This window comes from Melanerpes formicivorus, unplaced genomic scaffold, assembly GCF_026170545.1.
Source record: "Melanerpes formicivorus ecotype bairdi unplaced genomic scaffold, bMelFor1.0.p_v2 SCAF_101, whole genome shotgun sequence".
NCBI lineage: Eukaryota > Metazoa > Chordata > Aves > Piciformes > Picidae > Melanerpes > Melanerpes formicivorus.
The window spans coordinates 1,764,514-1,784,244 of record NW_027142453.1 but is presented as its reverse complement, the minus strand read 5'-3'; the positions used below and the strand labels follow the sequence as shown (position 1 = coordinate 1,784,244).

General features: G+C 45.1%; 1 protein-coding gene across 1 annotated transcript in view; it reads right to left on the bottom strand.

Moving 5' to 3' along the window:
- The window catches only part of DNAJC15 (DnaJ heat shock protein family (Hsp40) member C15), a 43,265-nt gene that overhangs the window by 20,287 nt on the left and 3,247 nt on the right, over window positions 1-19,731 (bottom strand). The window contains exons 2-3 of the mRNA XM_068166485.1: window positions 10,936-10,987; window positions 6,010-6,083 (exon numbers count right to left, since the gene is read on the bottom strand). Of these exons, the coding sequence (XP_068022586.1) occupies window positions 6,010-6,083; window positions 10,936-10,987 (126 nt within the window). The remainder of the gene's footprint in view (window positions 1-6,009; window positions 6,084-10,935; window positions 10,988-19,731) is intronic.

Here is a 19,731-nt window from a genome sequence, read left to right as displayed (position 1 = left end):
ATAGTGTTACGCACCTTCTACTGGCAAGAGTCACTACATGCAGAAGCACAGAAAGTGTTACTGGTGTTTGTGTCACACCAGTAACAGGGCTAGGCTCCAACTAAAAGAAATCACTGTTTCTGTGGAAACAGCACTATGACTTGTCACACAGGTGAAATGGCAATGCTTCCTTCTCTGTCTGTCTTCACTGAATAAAAAGGCATGGCACAAAAATGCAGGACTAAATGAAAGCAACATTCAAATTTCCTATCATAAAATGATTGCTTTATAATTCCTCAACGTGACCTCACCCAAGCCATTTATTAGTGAGCAGGAAGAAAGGATAAGCAGCGTCTGGAGTAATATGGCCAAGAAGAAGGGGGAAGGGGAGATGTGCAAGTGCAGGGCAGGAAGAGTGGTGAGCTTACGGAGAGAACAAGCTATCCTTTAAATAGGCAGCTGCTTCAGCCCCTGAAAAATGGAGGTGATGAAGGAAATTGTTTGATTCTAGAAACCCAGAGCAACCACTGAAAAAGACAGCAACCAGGTTAGGCATTTGCACACACCATGGGAAACTAGTAAAGTAACACTGTCTACAACTACCTGAAGGGGGATTGTAGCGAGGAGGGACTTGGTCTCTTCTCACAGGCAACCAGCACCAGAACAAGAGGACACAGTCTCAAGCTGCACCAGGGGAAGTTTAGGCTGGAGGTGAGGAGAAAGTTCTTCACTAACAGAGTCGTTCGTCATTGGAATGTGCTGCCCAGGGAGGTGGTGGAGTCACTGTCCCTGGAGGTGTTCAAGAGGGGACTGGACGTGGCACTTGGTACCATGGTCTAGCCATGAAGTCTGTGGTGACAGGTTAGACTTGATGATCTTTGAGGTCTCTTCCAACCTTGGTGATACTGTGATACTAAGCCTAGAAATTCCATGCAGTGGCCATACAGCCAGTTCAGCTTGTGTTTAAACCAAAGCAGCATCTTATATGCCAAACATAAACCCAGCTTTTCATTCATGGCTGACATGCACCACCTGTACAGCATCACAATCAGAGCAAATGCCACAAAACCCAAAACAGCTTCATTTTGCTCCTTTAATCCAAGCAGGAATTAATCAATCAAGCAACTGACCCACGTTGGGTGCCAATTATTTTGTAATGTGGTGGGTGGAAGTTTTTCCCCCCCCAGCATTAACTGTGCCAGATCAACTGAATTAGAAGCAAATGAAGCTGTATTTACAAACCAGACCTACACTGTACAATGGAATGCAATGAATATGTACAAAATAAACAGGATTTACAATATTAAATTTACCATATTAAATGTGGCCAATATGCAGAACCTGGCACTTGGATGTGCTAAATCTCCAACAGCATGAGATTGAACACATCCAAGTGCCAGGTTCTGCACATTGGCCACAGCAACCCCATGCAGTGCTACAGGCTGGGGTCAGAGTGGCTGGAGAGCAGCCAGGCAGAGAGGGACCTGGGGGTAGTGGTCGATGCTAGGCTGAACATGAGCCAACAGTGTGCCCAGGCAGCCAGGAGGGCCAATGGCATCCTGGCCTGCATCAGGAACAGTGCGGCCAGCAGGAGCAGGGAGTTCATTCTGGCCCTGTACACTGCACAGCAGGTTGTAGCCAGGTGAGGGTTAGTCTCTTCTCCCAGGCAACCAGCACCAGAACAAGAGGACACAGTCTCAAGCTGCACCAGGGGAAGTTTAGGGACAAGGTGAGGAGAGAGTTCTTCCCAGAAAGAGTGATTGGCCATTGGAATGTGCTGCCCAAGGAGGTGGTGGAGTCATCATCCCTCGAGGTGTTCAAGAAGGGATTGGATGTGGCACTTGGTGCCATGGTTTAGTTAGCCCTGAGGTGTTTGTTGACAGGTTGGACTTGATGATCTCTGAGGCCTTTTCCAACCTTACTGATTTTATGATTCTATGAAAGAGCAACCTAAGCTTCTGCATTCTCAGTGTTCCTAGTCCCTGGAGCTACATTCTCATGCTTTCTCATCTTGCTTTACAGCCCAGAATTCTGTGTTGATTTCTAGAGTAGTATCTCTCTCCCACTATTCTATTTCTGAACTGGAAAGTACAAGTTTTCAGTGTAAGACAGGATCAGCTGAATACAGTAAAAACTCTCTTTTCCTATTAGCCTTTAACTGTGTGTGTTTGTCATCTTTACATTTGTAAGGGTAGTGATCATATTTTTCTTCTACAATCATAGTTCAAGTTTAAGATCCTTTTATAACTCTTGGCCAAGGTTATTTGTTCTTTACTGCCTACAACTACTACTTTCTTGGAGTGTACTTTTTCCAAGTCACTTCTTTTCTCCCCTTTGGCCAAGAAGGCCAATGGCATCCTGGCCTGCATCACAAATAGTATGGCCAGTAGCAGCAGGGAAGTCATTGTGCCCCTATAGTCAGCACTGGTTAGGCCACACCTTGAGTACTGTGTCCACTTCTGGGCCCCTCAATTTAAGAAGGATATTGAGACTCTTGAATGTGTCCAGAGAAGGGCAGCAAGGCTGGGGAGAGACCTTGAGCACAAGCCCTGTGCGGAGAGGCTGAGGGAGCTGGGATTGTTTAGCCTGGAGAAGAGGAGGCTCAGGGGAGACCTTCTTGCTCTTACAACTACCTGAAGGGAGGCTGCAGCCAGGAGGGGTGCTTGGTCTCTTCTCCCAAGCAATCAGCACCAGAACAAGAGGACACAGTCTCAATCTGTGCCAGGGGAAGTTTAGGGTGGAGATGAGGAGGAAGTTATTCACAGAGAGAGTTGTTAGCCATTGGAATGTGCTGCCCAGGGAGGCGGTGGAGTCACCGTCCCTGGAGGTGTTCAAGAGGGGATTGGGTGTGGCACTTGGTGCCATAGTTTAGTAGTCATGAGGTGCTAGGTGACAGGTTGGACTTGATGATTTCTGAGGTCTTCTCCAGCCTTACTGATTCTATGATTCCCTGTTTATAACAGGAAATAACAGTAGAGAAAACATTAGGTATAATATTCCTATGTAAGTGCTTGCTGTCCAAGCTCCTTATTTTGGTGGCCCTATGTGATTTGGTTTGGGTAATTTGAGCTGTTGAATATAAATTATGTACTAGCACTTCCATCACGTTTCTTTACATCATGTTGCCCTCTAGGCTGCACTGTCAAAGGAAATCAAGCAGTTAGTACTTCTACCTGTGCTTGCTGCAAAGCATCTCATGACCTTTAGTGTTCCGGTGGTTTTAGGCTATGCCTTTAAGGTTTAGTCACAGATTTTGAGCAGAAAAGTAGAAAAATATAAATGAATCATTATTGGGTGTAAAAAGGAAAGTAAAACATTATTCTAAACAAATCCATTGGATAAATACCTAGAACAAGATGACTTGTACAAAAAAAATTCTCTCTTCTTTTCTGATCTCTGCTGTTTGCTTCACTCAGGAGAGGTTAACCTGCTTGTCAGCTGGCCTTGCCTGAGCTGCTTAGTTAAGCCTAACCCACAGCTTTCTCTTTGCTCCTTTTATCTTGTGGGACAAGGAGGGGTGGGGTGGTGGGGCAGTGGAACAGCTTCCCTGGTCTCTGACCTGGGAGGTTTTAGTGTTCTTTGCTAATTGTAAATATCAGAATAGAATAGAATAGAATAGAATAGAATAGAATAGAATAGAATAGAATAGAATAGAATAGACCAGGTTGGAAGAGACTTTCAAGATCCTTGTGTCCAATCTATCATCCAACACCACCTAATCAACTAAACCATGACACCAATTACCCTATTAAGTCACCTCCTGAACACCTCCAATGATGGTGACTCCACCACCTCCCTGGGCAGCCCATTCCAATGGCCAATCACTCTCTCTGTGTAGAACTTCTTCTTAACATCCAGCCTAAACCTCCCCTGGTGCAGTTTGAGACTGTGTCCTCTTGTTCTGGTGCTGGTTGCCTGGGAGACATGTCCAATTGTCTCAATATCCTTCTTAAACAGAGGGGCCCAGAATTGGACACAGGACTCAAGGTGTGGCCTAACCAGTGCTGAGTCCAGGGGCAGAATGACTTCCCTGCTCATGCTGACCACACTATTTCTGATCCTGGCCAGGATAACATTGCCCTTATTGGCCACCTGAGCACTCTGTCAACCAGTATCCTCAGGTCCTGTTCTGCCTGGCTGCTCTCCAGCCACTCCAATCCTAGCCATGGCTGTTCATGAGTTCTGGAGCATTCAAAGCCACTGTGGTAAAAATGGGACAGGCCTGTAACAAGCTTGGTTCAGCCAGTATACCAGTATTGAAGCATACAGTTTCCTGGGAACAGACACCTCTCTGCACAGTAGCATGTCATATTTCAATGTGTTAAAAAGAGTCACTCTCTGCTTTCTCATGTGAACATGTCTGAATTTAGATTCTCTAGCCTTTATCTACAAATGGATAGCAGGAGAAATGCTGCAGTAAAACCACTAGAGAGGGAGGGTGAAGACTGAAGCCACATGTCCTTATTGCTAGCTACTTCTAGCAAGCTGGCAAGTCAGAATGAATCCATACCAATTTAATTCTCAGTACCTAAAGTCCCCTCTGCTGCTTTGGCAGGCAGTTTGGGAATCTTTCAATTACTTTCAAAAGGGGAAGAAAGATACTTTTTAGGTGTTTTTTAAATGGTGTTGGTCTCCTAACAGCAATGCAATAGAGGGACAGAGAGCAAAACCTGATGCAGGAGCACCATTTCTGACAGATACACATTGCAATTATGAACAAGTGTGGAGCAGCCCCAAGAGGCCAGCCCATACAACCAAGCTGGACAACAAGCTGGGGGCAGGAGTTGATCTGCTGGAGGGTAGAGAGGCTCTGCAGAGGGACCTCGACAGGCTGGACAGATGGGCAGAGTCCAAGGGCATGAGATTGAACACACTCAAGTGCCAGGTTGTACACACTGGCCACAACAACACCATGCAGTGCTACAGGCTGGGGTCAGAGTGGCTGGAGAGCAACCAGGCAGAGCATGACCTGGGGGTACTGGTCAATGGTAGGCTGAACATGAGCCTGCAGTGTGCCCAGATAGCCAGGAGGGCCAATGGCATCCTGGCCTGTATCAGGAACAGTGTGGCCAGCAGGAGCAGGGAGGTCATTCTGGCCTTGTACACTGCACTAGTTAGGCTGCACCTTGAGTCCTGTGTCCAGTTCTGGGCCCCTCAGTTTAGGAAGGAGGTTGACTTGCTGGAGCGTGTCCAGAGAAGGGCAACAAAGTTGGGGAGAGGTCTGGAACACAAGCCCTATGAGGAGAGGCTGAGGGAGCTGGGGTTGCTTAGCCTGGAGAGGAGACTCAGGGGACACAACTACCTGAAGGGAGGTTGTAGCCAGGTGGGGGTTGGTCTCTTCTCCCAGGCAGCCAGTACCAGAACAAGAGGACACAGTCTCAGGCTGCGCCAAGGGAAGTTTAGGCTGGAGGTGAGGAGAAAGTTCTTCACCAAGAGAGTCATTTGTCATTGGAATGTGCTGCCCAGGGAGGTGGTGGAGTCACCATCCCTGGAGGTGTTCAAGAGGGGATTGGACGTGGCACTTGGTGCCATGGTTTAGTCACGAGGTCTGTGGTGACAGGTTGGACTCGATAATCTTTGAGGTATCTTCCAACCTTAGTGATAGTGTGATACTGTGATATTGATACTGATTTTTTAACCTGGTATCAGAAAGAAAAATGATTAAATTCTGTCATTTTAACTTCCTGAAATGAAACTGCATGTCATCACTTTGCAATCTCTAAGAATTAGCCATTTTCTCAGAGTGCACCTCACCAATTTATCACGCTCTCCCCAGCACTGAGCTCTGAAGCACAGAATATCACCAGGGAAATTAGAACTGTTTCTCAAACTTCAATCATCTTTTGATATAGCTTCAGCCAAAGGGATTTAAAACATACCAGATAATGTGCCATAATACACACATTAAGGAACATCCCCAGCTTGCAAAAAAAATATAATCTAAGTGGCACTTACCATATTTAACATAAAATGTCTAAGCATATGAAATATAAAACCATAAATTTAGCATACAGCAACTTCTAAACTTACAGAAGTTGAAATCCTCTTTGCTGTCTCTGTAACTGCCTGCCCCAATGGCTTCCAAAGATGGAAAGCATAACGACCTGGAAGAGATTGAAGTCAAATTGAATTATAGCCAACATTCATTAAAAAGGGGGGGGGGGGGGGGTGTAGGGTGTGGAACTCTCATATTGATGCTCATCAGCTTACAGGAAAAGAAAACAACAAAGTTGAAAATGAAATCAAAACTCTTTCTTGCTAATTTTTCTGCTCTGCCCAGGGAGGTGGTGGGGTCACCATCACTGGAGGTGTTTAGGAAGAGAATGGATGGGGTGCTTGGTGCCATGGTTTAGCTGATTAGATGGTGTTGGGCAATAGGTTGGACTCCATGATCTCAAAGGTCTTTTCCAACCTGGTTAATTCTATTCTATTCTATTCTATTCTATTCTATTCTATTCTATTCTATTCTATTCTATTCTATTCTATTTGCTCTACAGCACTATGTGACCGTTTGAGGCTGTCCCTTTAAGGAAGGGGACATTGTGGCTGAATGTTTGTAAACGAAAGACAGATATAAACTAATTTCATTGGTAGATTGGTAGAAAGCACCCTCTGAACTTGTAGTACAGCAGGGTATTCTGGGCAGTCCTGCACTTCTTTTTGTTCCTTGCAGCAGCTTGCAGCTTTCTGGGCTTTCAGCCAGAGTGACCAAAGAGATAAGGCCTCTTCTAACACATAACCGCCTAACTGCTTTCAATTAACATTTGCTCTCTTTCTTTCTTTCTAACCCGCTCTGGGGAAAAAGGGGAGAGAAGGGGGATACAGGGGTGGGGAACCCTCCTCATCAGAGGAGGGAAATCTCATTTCTGTGTCACTCTGTTGTATATTTCTGTATATATTGCAAATACTGTAAATTCTGTATATATTTCCCTGCGTTCACTAAACTGCTTTGTAAATACAGCACATTCCTTTTGCTAATCCGGCTGTGGGTTTTTTTCCTTTTCAATTTTCTTCCCTTTACTTACAGGGGGGGAGAAAGCCCGGCCTATCCCCCAACCCTTGACACACCATCACTCTACTGCTTTTCAAGCTGTTTCCTCAGCAGCTGGTTTTGATTCTGCATAGCCAAAGCCCCACAGTAAACCTGATATGTGTACCTCTTTCAATCTTTGCACTATTGAAGGAATAAGGGCAAGAAGTTTAGTACATATAGTTCATCTAAAAACAAAGTCATGGACTCCACTGTATTTGCTTACAAAATAAATACATTCAAATGCATTTCAAAATGACAACTGAAGGCCATTGGAATGGGGTGCCCAGGGAGGTGGTGGAGTCACCATCACTGGAGGTGGCTAGGAAGAGACTGGATGGGGTGCTTGGTGCCATGGTTCAGTTGATTAGATGGTGTTGGGTGATAGGTTGGACTTGATGATCTCAAAGGTCTTTTCCAACCTGGTTAATTCTATTCTATTCTATTCTATTCTATTCTATTCTATTCTATTCTATTCTATTCTATTCTATTCTATTCTATTCCATCCCATCCCATCCCATCCCATCCCATCCCATCCCATCCCATCCCATCCCATCCCATCCCATCCCATTCCTTTCTACATCTGCCTGGTGAAGTTCAAGAAAAAGGGCAGTATGAAACGTTAGCATTGGATACACATCATTTATTAAATACTCTTCAAGGGTTATGCCTTTAAAAAAAGAAATCTATGTGCTACATGTTTCTTGCTGTGATTTTGTACGCTTAAGCACACATCTTGTAAGCACTGCATTTTTCATTTCCTCACAAAAAGAGGATCTGCTGGGATTAGGAACCATTCAGTTCCCTACCAGCAGTGAATGCCTGTTACTAGGAAAGTCTAGAGGGAACTCAAGACTGTGTTCTCAGAGGTAGAAAGCAGGTCTATATTCTGAAGTTCACAGATCTGTGCTATGTTACTGCAGGATTTTCCCTGTAAGTCCCCTCTCCTTAATTACTGTTTTGTGTAACTATCATAGAATCAGTCAAGGTTGGAAGGGACCACAAGGATCATCTAGTTCCAACCCCTCTGCCATGGGCAGGGACACCCCACACTACATCAGGCTGGCCACAGCCTCATCCAGCCTGCTCTTAAACACCTCCAGGCATGGGGCCTCAACCACCTCCCTGGACAACCCATTCCAGGGCTTCACCACTCTCATGGGGAAGAACTTCCTCCTCACATCCAGCCTCAATCTCCCCACCTCCAGCTTCATTCCATTCCCCCTAGTCCTATCACTACCTCAGATCCTGAGAAGTCCCTCCCCAGCCTTCTTGGAGGCCCCATTCAGATACTGGAAGGCCACAATTAGGTTACCTCGGAGCCTTCTCTTCTCCAGACTGAACAGCCCCAACTCCTTCAGTCTGTCCTCAAAGGAGAGGTGCTCCAGCCCTCTGATCATCCTCGTGGCCCTTCTCTGGACACCTTCCAGCACCTCCACATCCCTCTTGGAATAGGGGCTACAGAACTGGAGGCAGTACTCCAGGTGGGGTCTCAGCAGAGCTGAGTAGAGGGGGAGAATCACCTCCCTTGACCTGCTGGCCACACTTCTCTTGATGCAGCCCAGGATCTGATTGGCTTTGCGGGGCTGCAAGTGCACACTGAGAGCTCCTGTTGAGCTTCTCGTCCACCAGCACCCCCAAGTCTCTCTCCTCAGGGCTGCTTTCCAGCCAGTCCCTGCCCAGCCTGGATTTGTGCCTGGGATTGCCTCGACCCAGCTGCAGGACCCTGCACTTGCTCTTGTTGAACCTCATGAGGTTGGCTTGTGCCCACCTCTCCAGCTTGTCAAGGTCCCTCTGGATGGCCTTCCTTCCCTCCAGCATGGCTGCTGCACCACACAGCTTGGTGTCATAACTATTCATTAGATTACTTACTATTACAAAAAAATGGGAAAACTTTTAATAAGATGTGGCTGTGATTCATCTTATCTCACTATCTTGTTTTCATTCTTAAAATGAAGTTATTTTATATGTAAATATAAATAAATAAATAAAAACTATATAAAATAGGTTATTCTAGTCCTCTAAGTCTGTGCCTATGTTAAACCAGAAGCTAAAACCACTGTTGGAATCTCTGCTGAAATGCTGTGACGTACTAATATGGATCAGCGCTGGGCCCCATCCTCTTCATTATCTTTATTGAGCATCTTGATGACGGGACTGAGTCCATCATCAGTATATTTGCAGATGACACCATGGTAAGGGCAAGCGTTGATCTGTTAGAGGGTAGGAAAGCTCTGCAGTGGGACCTTGACAGGCTGGACAGATGGGCAGAGTCCAAGGGCACAAGATTTAACACATCCAAGTGCCGGGTTCTGCACATTGGCCACAACAACCCCATGCAGTGCTACAGGCTGGGATCAGAGTGGCTGGAGAGCAGCCAGGCAGAAAGGGACCTGGAGATACTGGTTGATAGTAGGCTGAACATGAGCCAGCAGTTTGCCCAGGTGGCCAAGAAGGCCAATGGTCATCTTCACTGAAGATGTTTAAGAAGAGACTGGATGGGGCGCTTGTTGCTATGGTTTAGTTGATTAGATGGTGTTGGATGGTAGGTTGGACTCAAGGATCTCAAAGGTATCTTCCAACGTGGTCTATTCTGTTCTGTTCTATTCTATTCTATTCTATTCTATTCTATTCTATTCTATTCTATTCTATTCTATTCTACTCTATTCTATTCTATTCTACTCCATTCCATTCCATTCCATTCCATTCCATTCCATTCCATTCCATTCCATTCCATTCCATTCCATTCCATTCCATTCCCTCATGTTCCTACTGTTTTCTGTTACCACTTTGTCATTAGCTACCAGTAATTTTTAAGCTTAACCAGCAGCAGGAATTGTAAGAGCGTTCCTCTTCTGCTTCTATGTCAGAACACAGACAAAGCAACTGCCTAATGGACTCCACCCATCTGTCCAGCATGTCAAGATCCCTCTGCAGAGCCCTTCTACCTTCTAACAGATCAACATCTGCCCCCAACTTGGTGTCACCTGCAAATTTACTGATGACTGACTCAATCCCCTATAATGGGTTGGGGCAAACCCCCCTCCCCACCACAGGCAGAAACAATGACTCAGACAAACAGATTGCAAAAGTGATGGAAAGTTTAAATAGAAAACCAATAAAAAACAACAATGAAAGTTTTACAGAGAACCACAAGCACCGTGACAAAGACAGAAATCCCACAACATACCCAAGAACATCCCATCCCCACCTGGGGGTACACCCAAACCCCCCACAGGGCTCTTTCTCCCCCCCCCAACCCAGCCTCGGGCCTAGGCTGGCCCAAGGGAGGCAGCTCACGTCATTTTACCTAGGCTGCAGCTGGGGACGAAAGAGGAAGTGAAGACCCCGCATGGACACTTTATAGGGGAGCAGGGCATTATGGGAATGAAATACCTGGTTTCCTGTGACCACCCCCTGGGCTGGGCCCACCCCTTGGGACCTCCCGGGTGTGGTCTGTGCAGTGGCATCCGGGCCAGCACCCAGCCTAAACCACCACACCCCCTCATCCAGATCATCAATAAAGATATTGAACAGGATGGGGCCCAGCACTGATCCCTATCACCTTCACGTTACACGATCCTGTCGCACTCTTCTGTACTAGAGAAGCTCCACCTTGCAATATGGCATTAAATAAACAGAGTAAGATTTTCACATTGTATTTTGCAAATAAAAAGCAGGTGGAACCTTTTAGCTGCTGCTCAGAAAAGTAGGTTTTGTTTTTTTTTCCAGAAGTGACTATTCACAAAGAATTTTGGGAAATATGTCAAGGATTTTGATGGGACAGGAACAATAACTGGATACAATCCCCCACAGCACTGTCAAGCAACCTCTCCACTATTTATGATCATAAAAGTTTCATTACCCCTTTTGCAAACAGCAGCTCACAAGCAATAGCTCCACACTCAGCTAGTAATTTCACTTACCTGCAAATGCAACAGTTGCAACACCAAGTCCAACTGCTATCATAGTTTTGGCCTAAAGCAGAAAAACAGGAATCAGAATGTCATGCAAATTCTCATTTAAAATATATGTGCCCTTAACAGTGATTTCTGATGTCTGCTGTGGACACTTCATACATAATTTACATAAAGTTAGAAGTTCTTTATTCCACAGGCTACATTAGATTTTATAGTTCAGTTCCATTAACCCATGCCAATGCATCAGGTTTGACTTGGAACCAGTTAGTATCAAATCGCTGCAAAAACACAGACAAAGCAGCTCACAGTATGCAATGACAACAAGCACAAAGAAAGAATAGAATAGAATAGAGTAGAGTAGAGTAGAGTAGAGTAGAGTAGAGTAGAGTAGAGTAGAATAGAATAGAATAGAATAGAATAGAATAGAATAGAATAGAATAGAATAGAATAGAATAGAATAGAATAGAATAGAATAGAATAGAATAGAATAGACAAGGTTGGAAGAGACCTGCAAGATCATCAAGTCCAACCTATCATCCAACACCACCCAACCAACTAAACCATGGCACCAAGCACCCCATCAAGTCTCCTCCTGAACATCTCCAATGATGGTGACTCCACCACCTCCTCGGGCAGCACATTCCAATGGGCAATCACTCTGTGTAAAAATTCCTCCTAACCTCCAGCCTAAACCTCTCCTGGTACAGCTTGAGACTGTGTCCCCTTGATCTGGTGCTGGTTGCCTGGAAGAAGAGACCAACCCCCACCTGGCTACAACCACCCTTCAGGGAGTTGTAGAGAGCAGGAAGGTCTCCCCTGAGCCTCCTCTTCTCCAGGCTAAACAATCCCAGCTCCCTCAGCCTCTCCTCATAGGGCTTGTGTTCCAAACCCCTCCCCAGCTTTATTGCCCTTCTCTGGACACCTTCCAGCAACTCAACATCTTTCCTAAACTGAGGGGCCCAGAACTGGACACAGGACTCAGGATGTGGCCTGACCAGTGCTGTGTACAGGGGCAGAAGGACCTCCCTGCTCCTGCTGGCCACACTGTTCCTGATACAGGCCAGGATGCCATTGGCCTTCTTGGCCATCTGGGCACACTTCCGGCTCATGTGCAGCTTACTATCCAACACTGAAGGCACTGCCATCAAGAGTTTCAGCTCTGAAGATAAGTATCCATGATTGCTGCCTGCAGTATTGAGCTCAGCACAGAAAAAGCAGTAGCCACCTCTGAGCTAATCTAGAAGCTATATTTTTCTGTATCTGGGCTCTGGATCTGATGGATTTTATCTAAGTACCAACCTCCCATCTACCTAGATGGAGCTAACCAGCAGGTTTAGGCTGGATGTTAGGAAAAAGTTCTATACAGAGAGAGTGATTGCCCATTGGAATGGGCTGCCTGGGGAGGAGATGGAGTCACCATCACTGGAGGTGTTCAGGGGGAGACTTGATGGGGTGCTTGGTGCCATGGTTTAGTTGTTTAGGTGGGTTGGGTTGGTTGATGGGTTGGACACGATCATCTTGAAGGTCTCTTCCAACCTGGTTCATTCTATTCTAGCTATCTGCATAACAGAATACTGCAGTGGCCTAGGGGTTTCTAGTACTGAAAGTGGAGCTCCAAAGCTAAGATCAGGTGAGTTTTCTGCGTTAAAAGTCTTCCCGCCTATACCATTTCAGTAAGCCAAGCCTTTCATCTCAGCATAGTCTTCAGCCTTGATATTAGCATTCATTTCTGAATGTAAAAATAATGTAGCAGTTTTATGTCTGTTGTTCCTTTCAGTTCCACAAGATTTCCCCTCATCTTTAAACCATGAAGAGATGTAAGTACGTCATCCTAAACGGCAGGGGATATAAAACGGCGATGCAGGCAGCTCCATCTCCTCACTGAAACAAAACTCTTCCCAGTTCTTCTCTCTTCTATTTGTTCCTCTTTAGACATTAACCAGAAACAGCCACGTTCCTGAAAATGCCATAACCTCACAGAAATTCAGTGTTTTTCTGTTCCCTGGCTCGTGACCATGGATTTGCATTCGGTAGAGGCTTTCCTTGAGCTGTTCAGAGTGACAGCGAGAATCTTACACTAAGTGGTCACAGACAATTAAGAGCTCAACAAGGTGTTAAATAGATCACACTGACAAAAAATAATACACATTTATTAGCTTGTGCTTGTTCAAATTAAGTATACTTGCTTTGCCACCAATAAAAGGTGGTTTGAGTTCCCAGCAAAGTGTGCTGCCACTGGTAAGGCTTTAACAGCAGACACCTCACCACAGGTAAGGCCAAGCACAGAGACCAGGCAAATAAAAACCTCCTGGATTCTTGTCAGTTCAGCGCAGAAACAGCCTGTATCTTTTCACAGTAGTCTGGGAACACAATCTGGGATCTCTGAGGGCCTTTGATAGAGCCAGTCATGTCCACTGGGATGCATTATTTGACTCTCAGTGGACAGTACTAGTAGTTAGTGAAAGCGAGTGCTGCCTGGAAAACAGCAGGTACAAAAGCAGCAAAGCAGCAGCTCTAGAATAGGAACAGAATGCAGTATCCACAGGCATACAAAAACAAGCTAGGAAACTAGGTCAAAGTGATGGGAAGCTCAAGACAGGCACAAAAGACTGCCCACAATTTGAGTTAAGGTACAACCACTACAACAGTTGAGAAATATGGTTGTTCAAAGCACAAATACTGGAAATAAGAAAGCATAACTGCTAATGAGTATGCAGATCTAAAACACACAGTGACTGTGTGAAGGCCCAGCTGTCCATGTGTGTGATGGGATGAAAAAAGAATGTTGGTTGGGGCCAGGAGTTGCCCTGGCATTTCTTTTATCTTGCTTATGCACAAGCCCTGTGAGGAGAGGCTGAGGGAGCTGGGGTTGCTTAGCCTGGAGAAGAGGAGGCTCAGGGGAGACCTTTGTGCTGTCTACAACTCCCTGAAGGGAGGCTGTAGCCAGGTGGGGGTTGGTCTCTTCTCCCAGGCAACTAGCACCAGAACAAGAGGACACAGTCTCAAGCTGCACCAGGGGAGGTTCAGGCTGGATATTAGGAAGAAGTTCTTCATATAAAGAGTGATTTGCCATTGGAATGTGCTGCCCAGGGAGGTGGTGGAGTCCCCATCTCTGGAAGTGTTTAGGAAGAGACTGGATGGCGCACTTGGTGCCATGGCTTAGTTGATTAGATGGTGTTGGGTGATAGGTTGGACTCAATGACCTCGAAGGTCTTTTCCAACCTGGTTAATTCAATCCTATTCTATTCTATTCTATTCTATTCTATTCTATTCTATTCTATTCTATTCTATTCTATTCTATTCTATCCTATTCTATCCTATCCTATTCTATTCTATCCTATCATTTTCTATCCTATCCTATTCTAACAGTTAATTATTTCAGGCCACAATCAACTTTTACTGGGAGAAGTTGATTTTTACATCAAGTCTGCAAGAAGCATCAAGAAATGTCTGTGTAACTGAAAAGCCCACTCAGTGATACAGATACAGTTCCACTCCCACACTTTAGACAATAGAAAAATCGAGGTTTGAGGATTAGCCCTTTACGGAACACAATCTGTGGACAAGAATTTGACACCAAAGCTCTAGGGAGACACTGACAGGTTTTGTCCTCCTTGCCCTCCCTCCTCAGAAGGGTTGCCCTTTTAGTAAGCTGTGACCTCAACACTGCTGAGCATACTTTGTCCTGGGTAATTATGCATGTAATTACAATTGTATTTTCTCACAGCTGTACACCGATCTCTGCATTTAAGTCCCTATCGGCAGCAATGGTAAGGAATCTGTATGTATGCTGCAAGTGTAAATAAACCCTGTCATTGGTGCATCCAACTGCTGAAGTGCAACCAGACCTACAGCAAATTAGGCTGTTTGTGCATCTGGTACTGGACACATCCTCATGGGAAACCGTGTTGCTCTTCACACATCTGACGGCTCCCCTTGAAGGGAACTGGGCCTACAGCAAAGCAGCTGTCAGTGTGTCTGGTGTAGGACCTACACCAACCCATCCTAATTGGCATTCCTATTAAGAACGAAGTCCAGCTGCACCTAGCCTCTCTAATCTCTGAGGACTTGGCTAGAATAGAAGGGGATTCATCTCTTACTGACTTTACCCCTTGCTTCACAAAGCAGCAGTTTATGGCAATGCAGTTTGTTTGCATGATGAGCAGGTTAGAGAACAGACACCTACCACATAGCAGCTAAGTGGTAACCTGTCATAACAATGTTAATGTTTATTATGGGTTGAATATAGTCTGATTCAAATTCAGGTTATAATGTAAGAAAGATAGTATGGCTTGTCTTTTTGTGAGAAAAATCATGTCAGTAAATGTAGTGACCTCAAAGTCTAACCAGTGAGTGTGAGAGACTAAATCTTGTCTCTCCTGATGTGACTCAAAGAAAGATAAAATCACCTTTGCTGCTTGCCCAGACAATAGCTGATGTGTATTGGGCAGTTGCCACTGGATAATGACTCTCTGGAAGGTGCATAGATAAAGACTGCTCAGCAGAGTGCAGCTGCCCTGGAAATAATGGACAGAGGCCACTGCTATGGATGCTCTCTGGAATATACATATCTAAAACACTGTATAAAAGATCTGGGCAACTACTGACTCAGGAGAAGGAAAACACAAGAGAAGAAACAGACCTGGACAATGCTGCTCTGAAGAAAAACAAAGAAAATAGCAGGAGAGAAAAGGACAGAGACATCACCATGTAGCCTGGAAAAAACAGACCAGGAGGAACCCGCTCTCCGTGTCCTAAGTTCCGCCTGCTGCAGCTCATGGAGCTGAAGAGGCTGCTCAGAGAAGGGCTTGGACTTGGACTTTGGGATCTCTCCCTCCCCTCCTCCATTGGAGGACAGCACAGCCAACAAGGATGACCTCTCCTCCAGGCCAAAGCTGCAGCAGCCTTCCTCCACAGACCCAACATCTCCTTCACGCCAAAGCGGCAGCAGCCTTCCTCCACAGACCCAAACTATCTTGGGGGATGAGGGGTGTGGTAATATAATTCCTTACCTTTTCTCTCTCCCTATTTTCTCTCTCTCTCCTTCTGATCCATCCACTTTATTCTGTTAATAAATAGCCTCACTGTTGATAATTTGGCCTTATTTGTGCCTCTAATTTCATAACACAGGAATATTCAAAAGAACTGAGTCTCTTTCCCTCTCTGGACCGAGACAGTGAGTCATTTAAGCCCAGACTGACTGACTGAGCTTCCTTTTCCATGCTCACTTAACTAATTTGATTATTTAGAAGAGTAAGTCAGAGATATTCTGGTGCTTTGAAATGTGGAGTATAAAGTGCAAAGCCTTAATTAAATTAACTCTCTTCCTATCAATATTAAGTGAAAGCAACTCACTACCACTGCAGAAGGGATCAGTTCGTTTATGGCACGCTAGTACAACTACCACCACAACCACCTTTGGCTCCCACTGTTAGAAAAATCCCTTTCATTTCAGACTCATAAAGGCTATTTAAAAACATATATAAAAAAAAATTACTTTCAATTATGACAGAATTGACCTTGCTTCCCTCTACCCCACTGAAAAAAAAAAAAAAAAGCCATTAAGAAGTTCCTAATATGCAGGTTTTAAATCAAGGCATTCTGTTAAGCTCCAAGGGGGGAAAATAAAGAAAGAAAAGATTAAAAAGTAACATCTGTCCCTTTCTTTGTTCAGTGAATCAGCTCCCAAAGGTCAGTCGTCAACCCTATGGCATTCTGCTGATCTCAGCATTTCAATTTTACCATGGGGTTCAGTTTTCAGAAACAAATCCTCTTAGATACAGAAAATCAATGCAAGTTTTGCTACATCCAAGCACTCTGCTTTTTTTTCTTTAGAGTTCTTTTTGGAAATGCCTAAGAAAACACAAACAACTGAAAGGCAACTGCTAGATCTGAATTAGCAAAGTGTTTGGCAAACAAAAGAAGATAAAGCATGTTATTTAACATATAGAATAGAATAGAATAGAATAGAATAGAATAGAATAGAATAGAATAGAATAGAATAGAATAGAATAGAATAGAATAGAATAGAATAGAATTAATGAGGTTGGAAAAGCCCTTCGAGATCATCGAGTCCAACCTATCACCCAACACCATCTAATCAACTAAACTGTGGCACCAAGCACCCCATCCAGTCTCTTCCTAAACACCTCCAATGATGGTGACTCCACCACCTCCCCGGGCAGCACATTCCAATGGCCAATCACTCCTTCTGGGAAGAACTTCTTCCTAACATCCAGCCTAAATTTTCCCTGGTGCAGCTTGAGACTGTGTCCTCTTGTTCTGGTGCTGGTTGCCTGGGAGAAGAGACCAACCCCCACCTGGCTACAACCTCTCTTCAGGTAGTTGTAGACAGCAAGAAGGTCTCTGAGCCTCCTCTTCTTCAGGCTAAGCAACCCCAGCTCCCTCAGCCTCTCCTCATAGGGTTTGTGCTCTGAACCCCTCCCCAGCTTTGTTGCCCTTCTCTGGACACCTTCCAGCAACTCAACATCTTTCCTAAACTGAGGGGCCCAGAACTCGACACAGTACTCAAGGTGTGGCCTAACCATTAACATATAGAATCAGTCAGGGCTGGAAGGGACCACAAGGATCATTGAGTTCCAACCCCCCTGCCACTGCACAGACACCTCATGTTGTTCACAGATATATATCACCCCATGTATGGTCAGAGGTCTACATCATATACTGTTAGCATAGAGAGATCTGTGGGCTAATCCTTTAATACCTGTTTTTCCATTAGCCTTTATTTTTGTCAGAAGGAGCAGGGAAGAATGAGACAGTCTTTGTTTTTTTGCAAATTCCTAATTCCCAGTGCTTTGCTATCAACCATATTCCACAATATGATGACCTGTGATTTTTTTGGCACTGCAGTTTCTCCTCTGAATTACAAAAACTAGCTTAACTTATAAACAAAAGGAGAATTTCAAATGCAGAGTTTTTAAAGCTCAGCACAACACTGTTACATCTGACTACAGGCACTACCTTCATGAATGTTAAAACTCTGCCTGCTTGCATAGGATTTGGATTTTATCTATTTTGGTGGTGCTTTAGTCAAACAAAAAAAGTACTCTGCTCAACTCACAACTGGCTTTTGGACACACAGCAAGAACTCTGCAGTCTCCTGCCTCAGAAGCCTTCAGTGTTATCAAAGAAGAAGCAGAGAGAAAATAACAACTTGGTCTGATGGGTGAGATGGCATTTTGCAATTAGTTCACGTTTCATCATGGATCAGTGAAATAGGAAGGATGTACTTACATTCCAGTAAGACACACAAGTGCACACTGCTGAACTAGAAGCTTAACTTTTAAAGAGATCTGGTTTGTGGTGTTATGAAAAGTGCTGTACACCACTAAGAAGCAGGATACAGAAGCACATAAACCTAGTCTAGAAAAATGTTTCTGAAACTGTATCTTCCTTTACACAACGTCAGTAAGTTTGCAGATGACACCAAGCTGCGGGCGTGTGTTGATCTCCTGGAGGGTAGGAGAGATTTGCAGAGGGACGTGGACAGGCTGGACAGATGGGCAGAGTCCATGGGCATGAGATTGAACACATCCAAATGTCGGGTTCTGCACATTGGCCACAGCAACCCCACGCAGTGCTACAGGCTGGGGACAGAGTGGCTGAACAGTAGCCAGGCAGAAAGAGACCTGGGGGTACTCTTCAACAATAAGTTGAACAGGACCCAGCAGTGTGCCCAGGTGATCAAGAAGGCAAATGGCATCCTGGCCTGGATCAGGAATATTGTGGCCAGCAGGAGCAGGGAGGTCATTCTGCCCCTGTACTCAGCACTGATTAGGCCACACCTTGAGTACTGTGTCCAGTTCTGGGCCCCTCAGTTTAAGAAGTATATTGAGACAATTGAACGTGTCCAGAGAAGGACAACAAAGCTGGGGAGGGGTTTGGAACACAAGCCCTATGAGAGGCTGAGGGAGCTGGGGTTGCTTAGCCTGGAGGAGACTCAGGGGAGACCTTCTTGCTGTCTACAACTCCCGGAAGGGAGTTGGTCTCTTCTTCCAGGCAGCCACCAACAGAACAAGAGGACACAGTCTCAAGCTGCACAAGGGGAGTTTCAGACTGGATGTTAGGAAGAGGTTCTTCACAGAGAGAGTGATTGGCCATTGGAATGTGCTGCCCAGGGAGATGGTGGAGTCACCATCACTGGAGGTGTTTAGGAGACTTGATGGGGTGCTTTGTGCCATGGTGTAGTTGATTAGATGGTGTTGGGTGATAGGTTGGACGTGATGATCTTGAAGGTCTCTTCCAACCTGGTTTATTCTATTCTATTCTATTCTTGTTTTTTTAAACAAGTATAGAAACTAGAATAAGGCTTCTATTCCAGAGAAGAGTAGCTACATCTTATTGGAAGTCTGTTTCAGAGCAAACCACCTAATTAACTCTACATGGAGCCGGATACATTTTGAAGTGGGATTATATTAAAACTATCTGCAGCAGATTTGATTTCATAATCTAATGTTCTCCTTCCAGTTTTACCTTCCTATGAAATGTAATTTGTTTTCCAACAGAGAATTAAAAGCAATTTCAGCTAGAAATTCAGCTGGAACGTGTCCAGAGAAGGGCCACGAGGATGATCAGAGGGCTGGAGCACCTCTCCTATGAGGACAGACTGAAGGAGTTGGGGCTGTTCAGTCTGGAGAAGGCTCCAAGGTGACCTAATTGTGGCCTTCCAGTATCTGAAGGGGGCCTACAGGAAGGCTGGGGAGGGACTTAAGATATCAGGCAGTGGTAGGACTAGGGGGAATGGAACAAAGCTGGAGGTGGGGAGATTGAGGCTGGATGTGA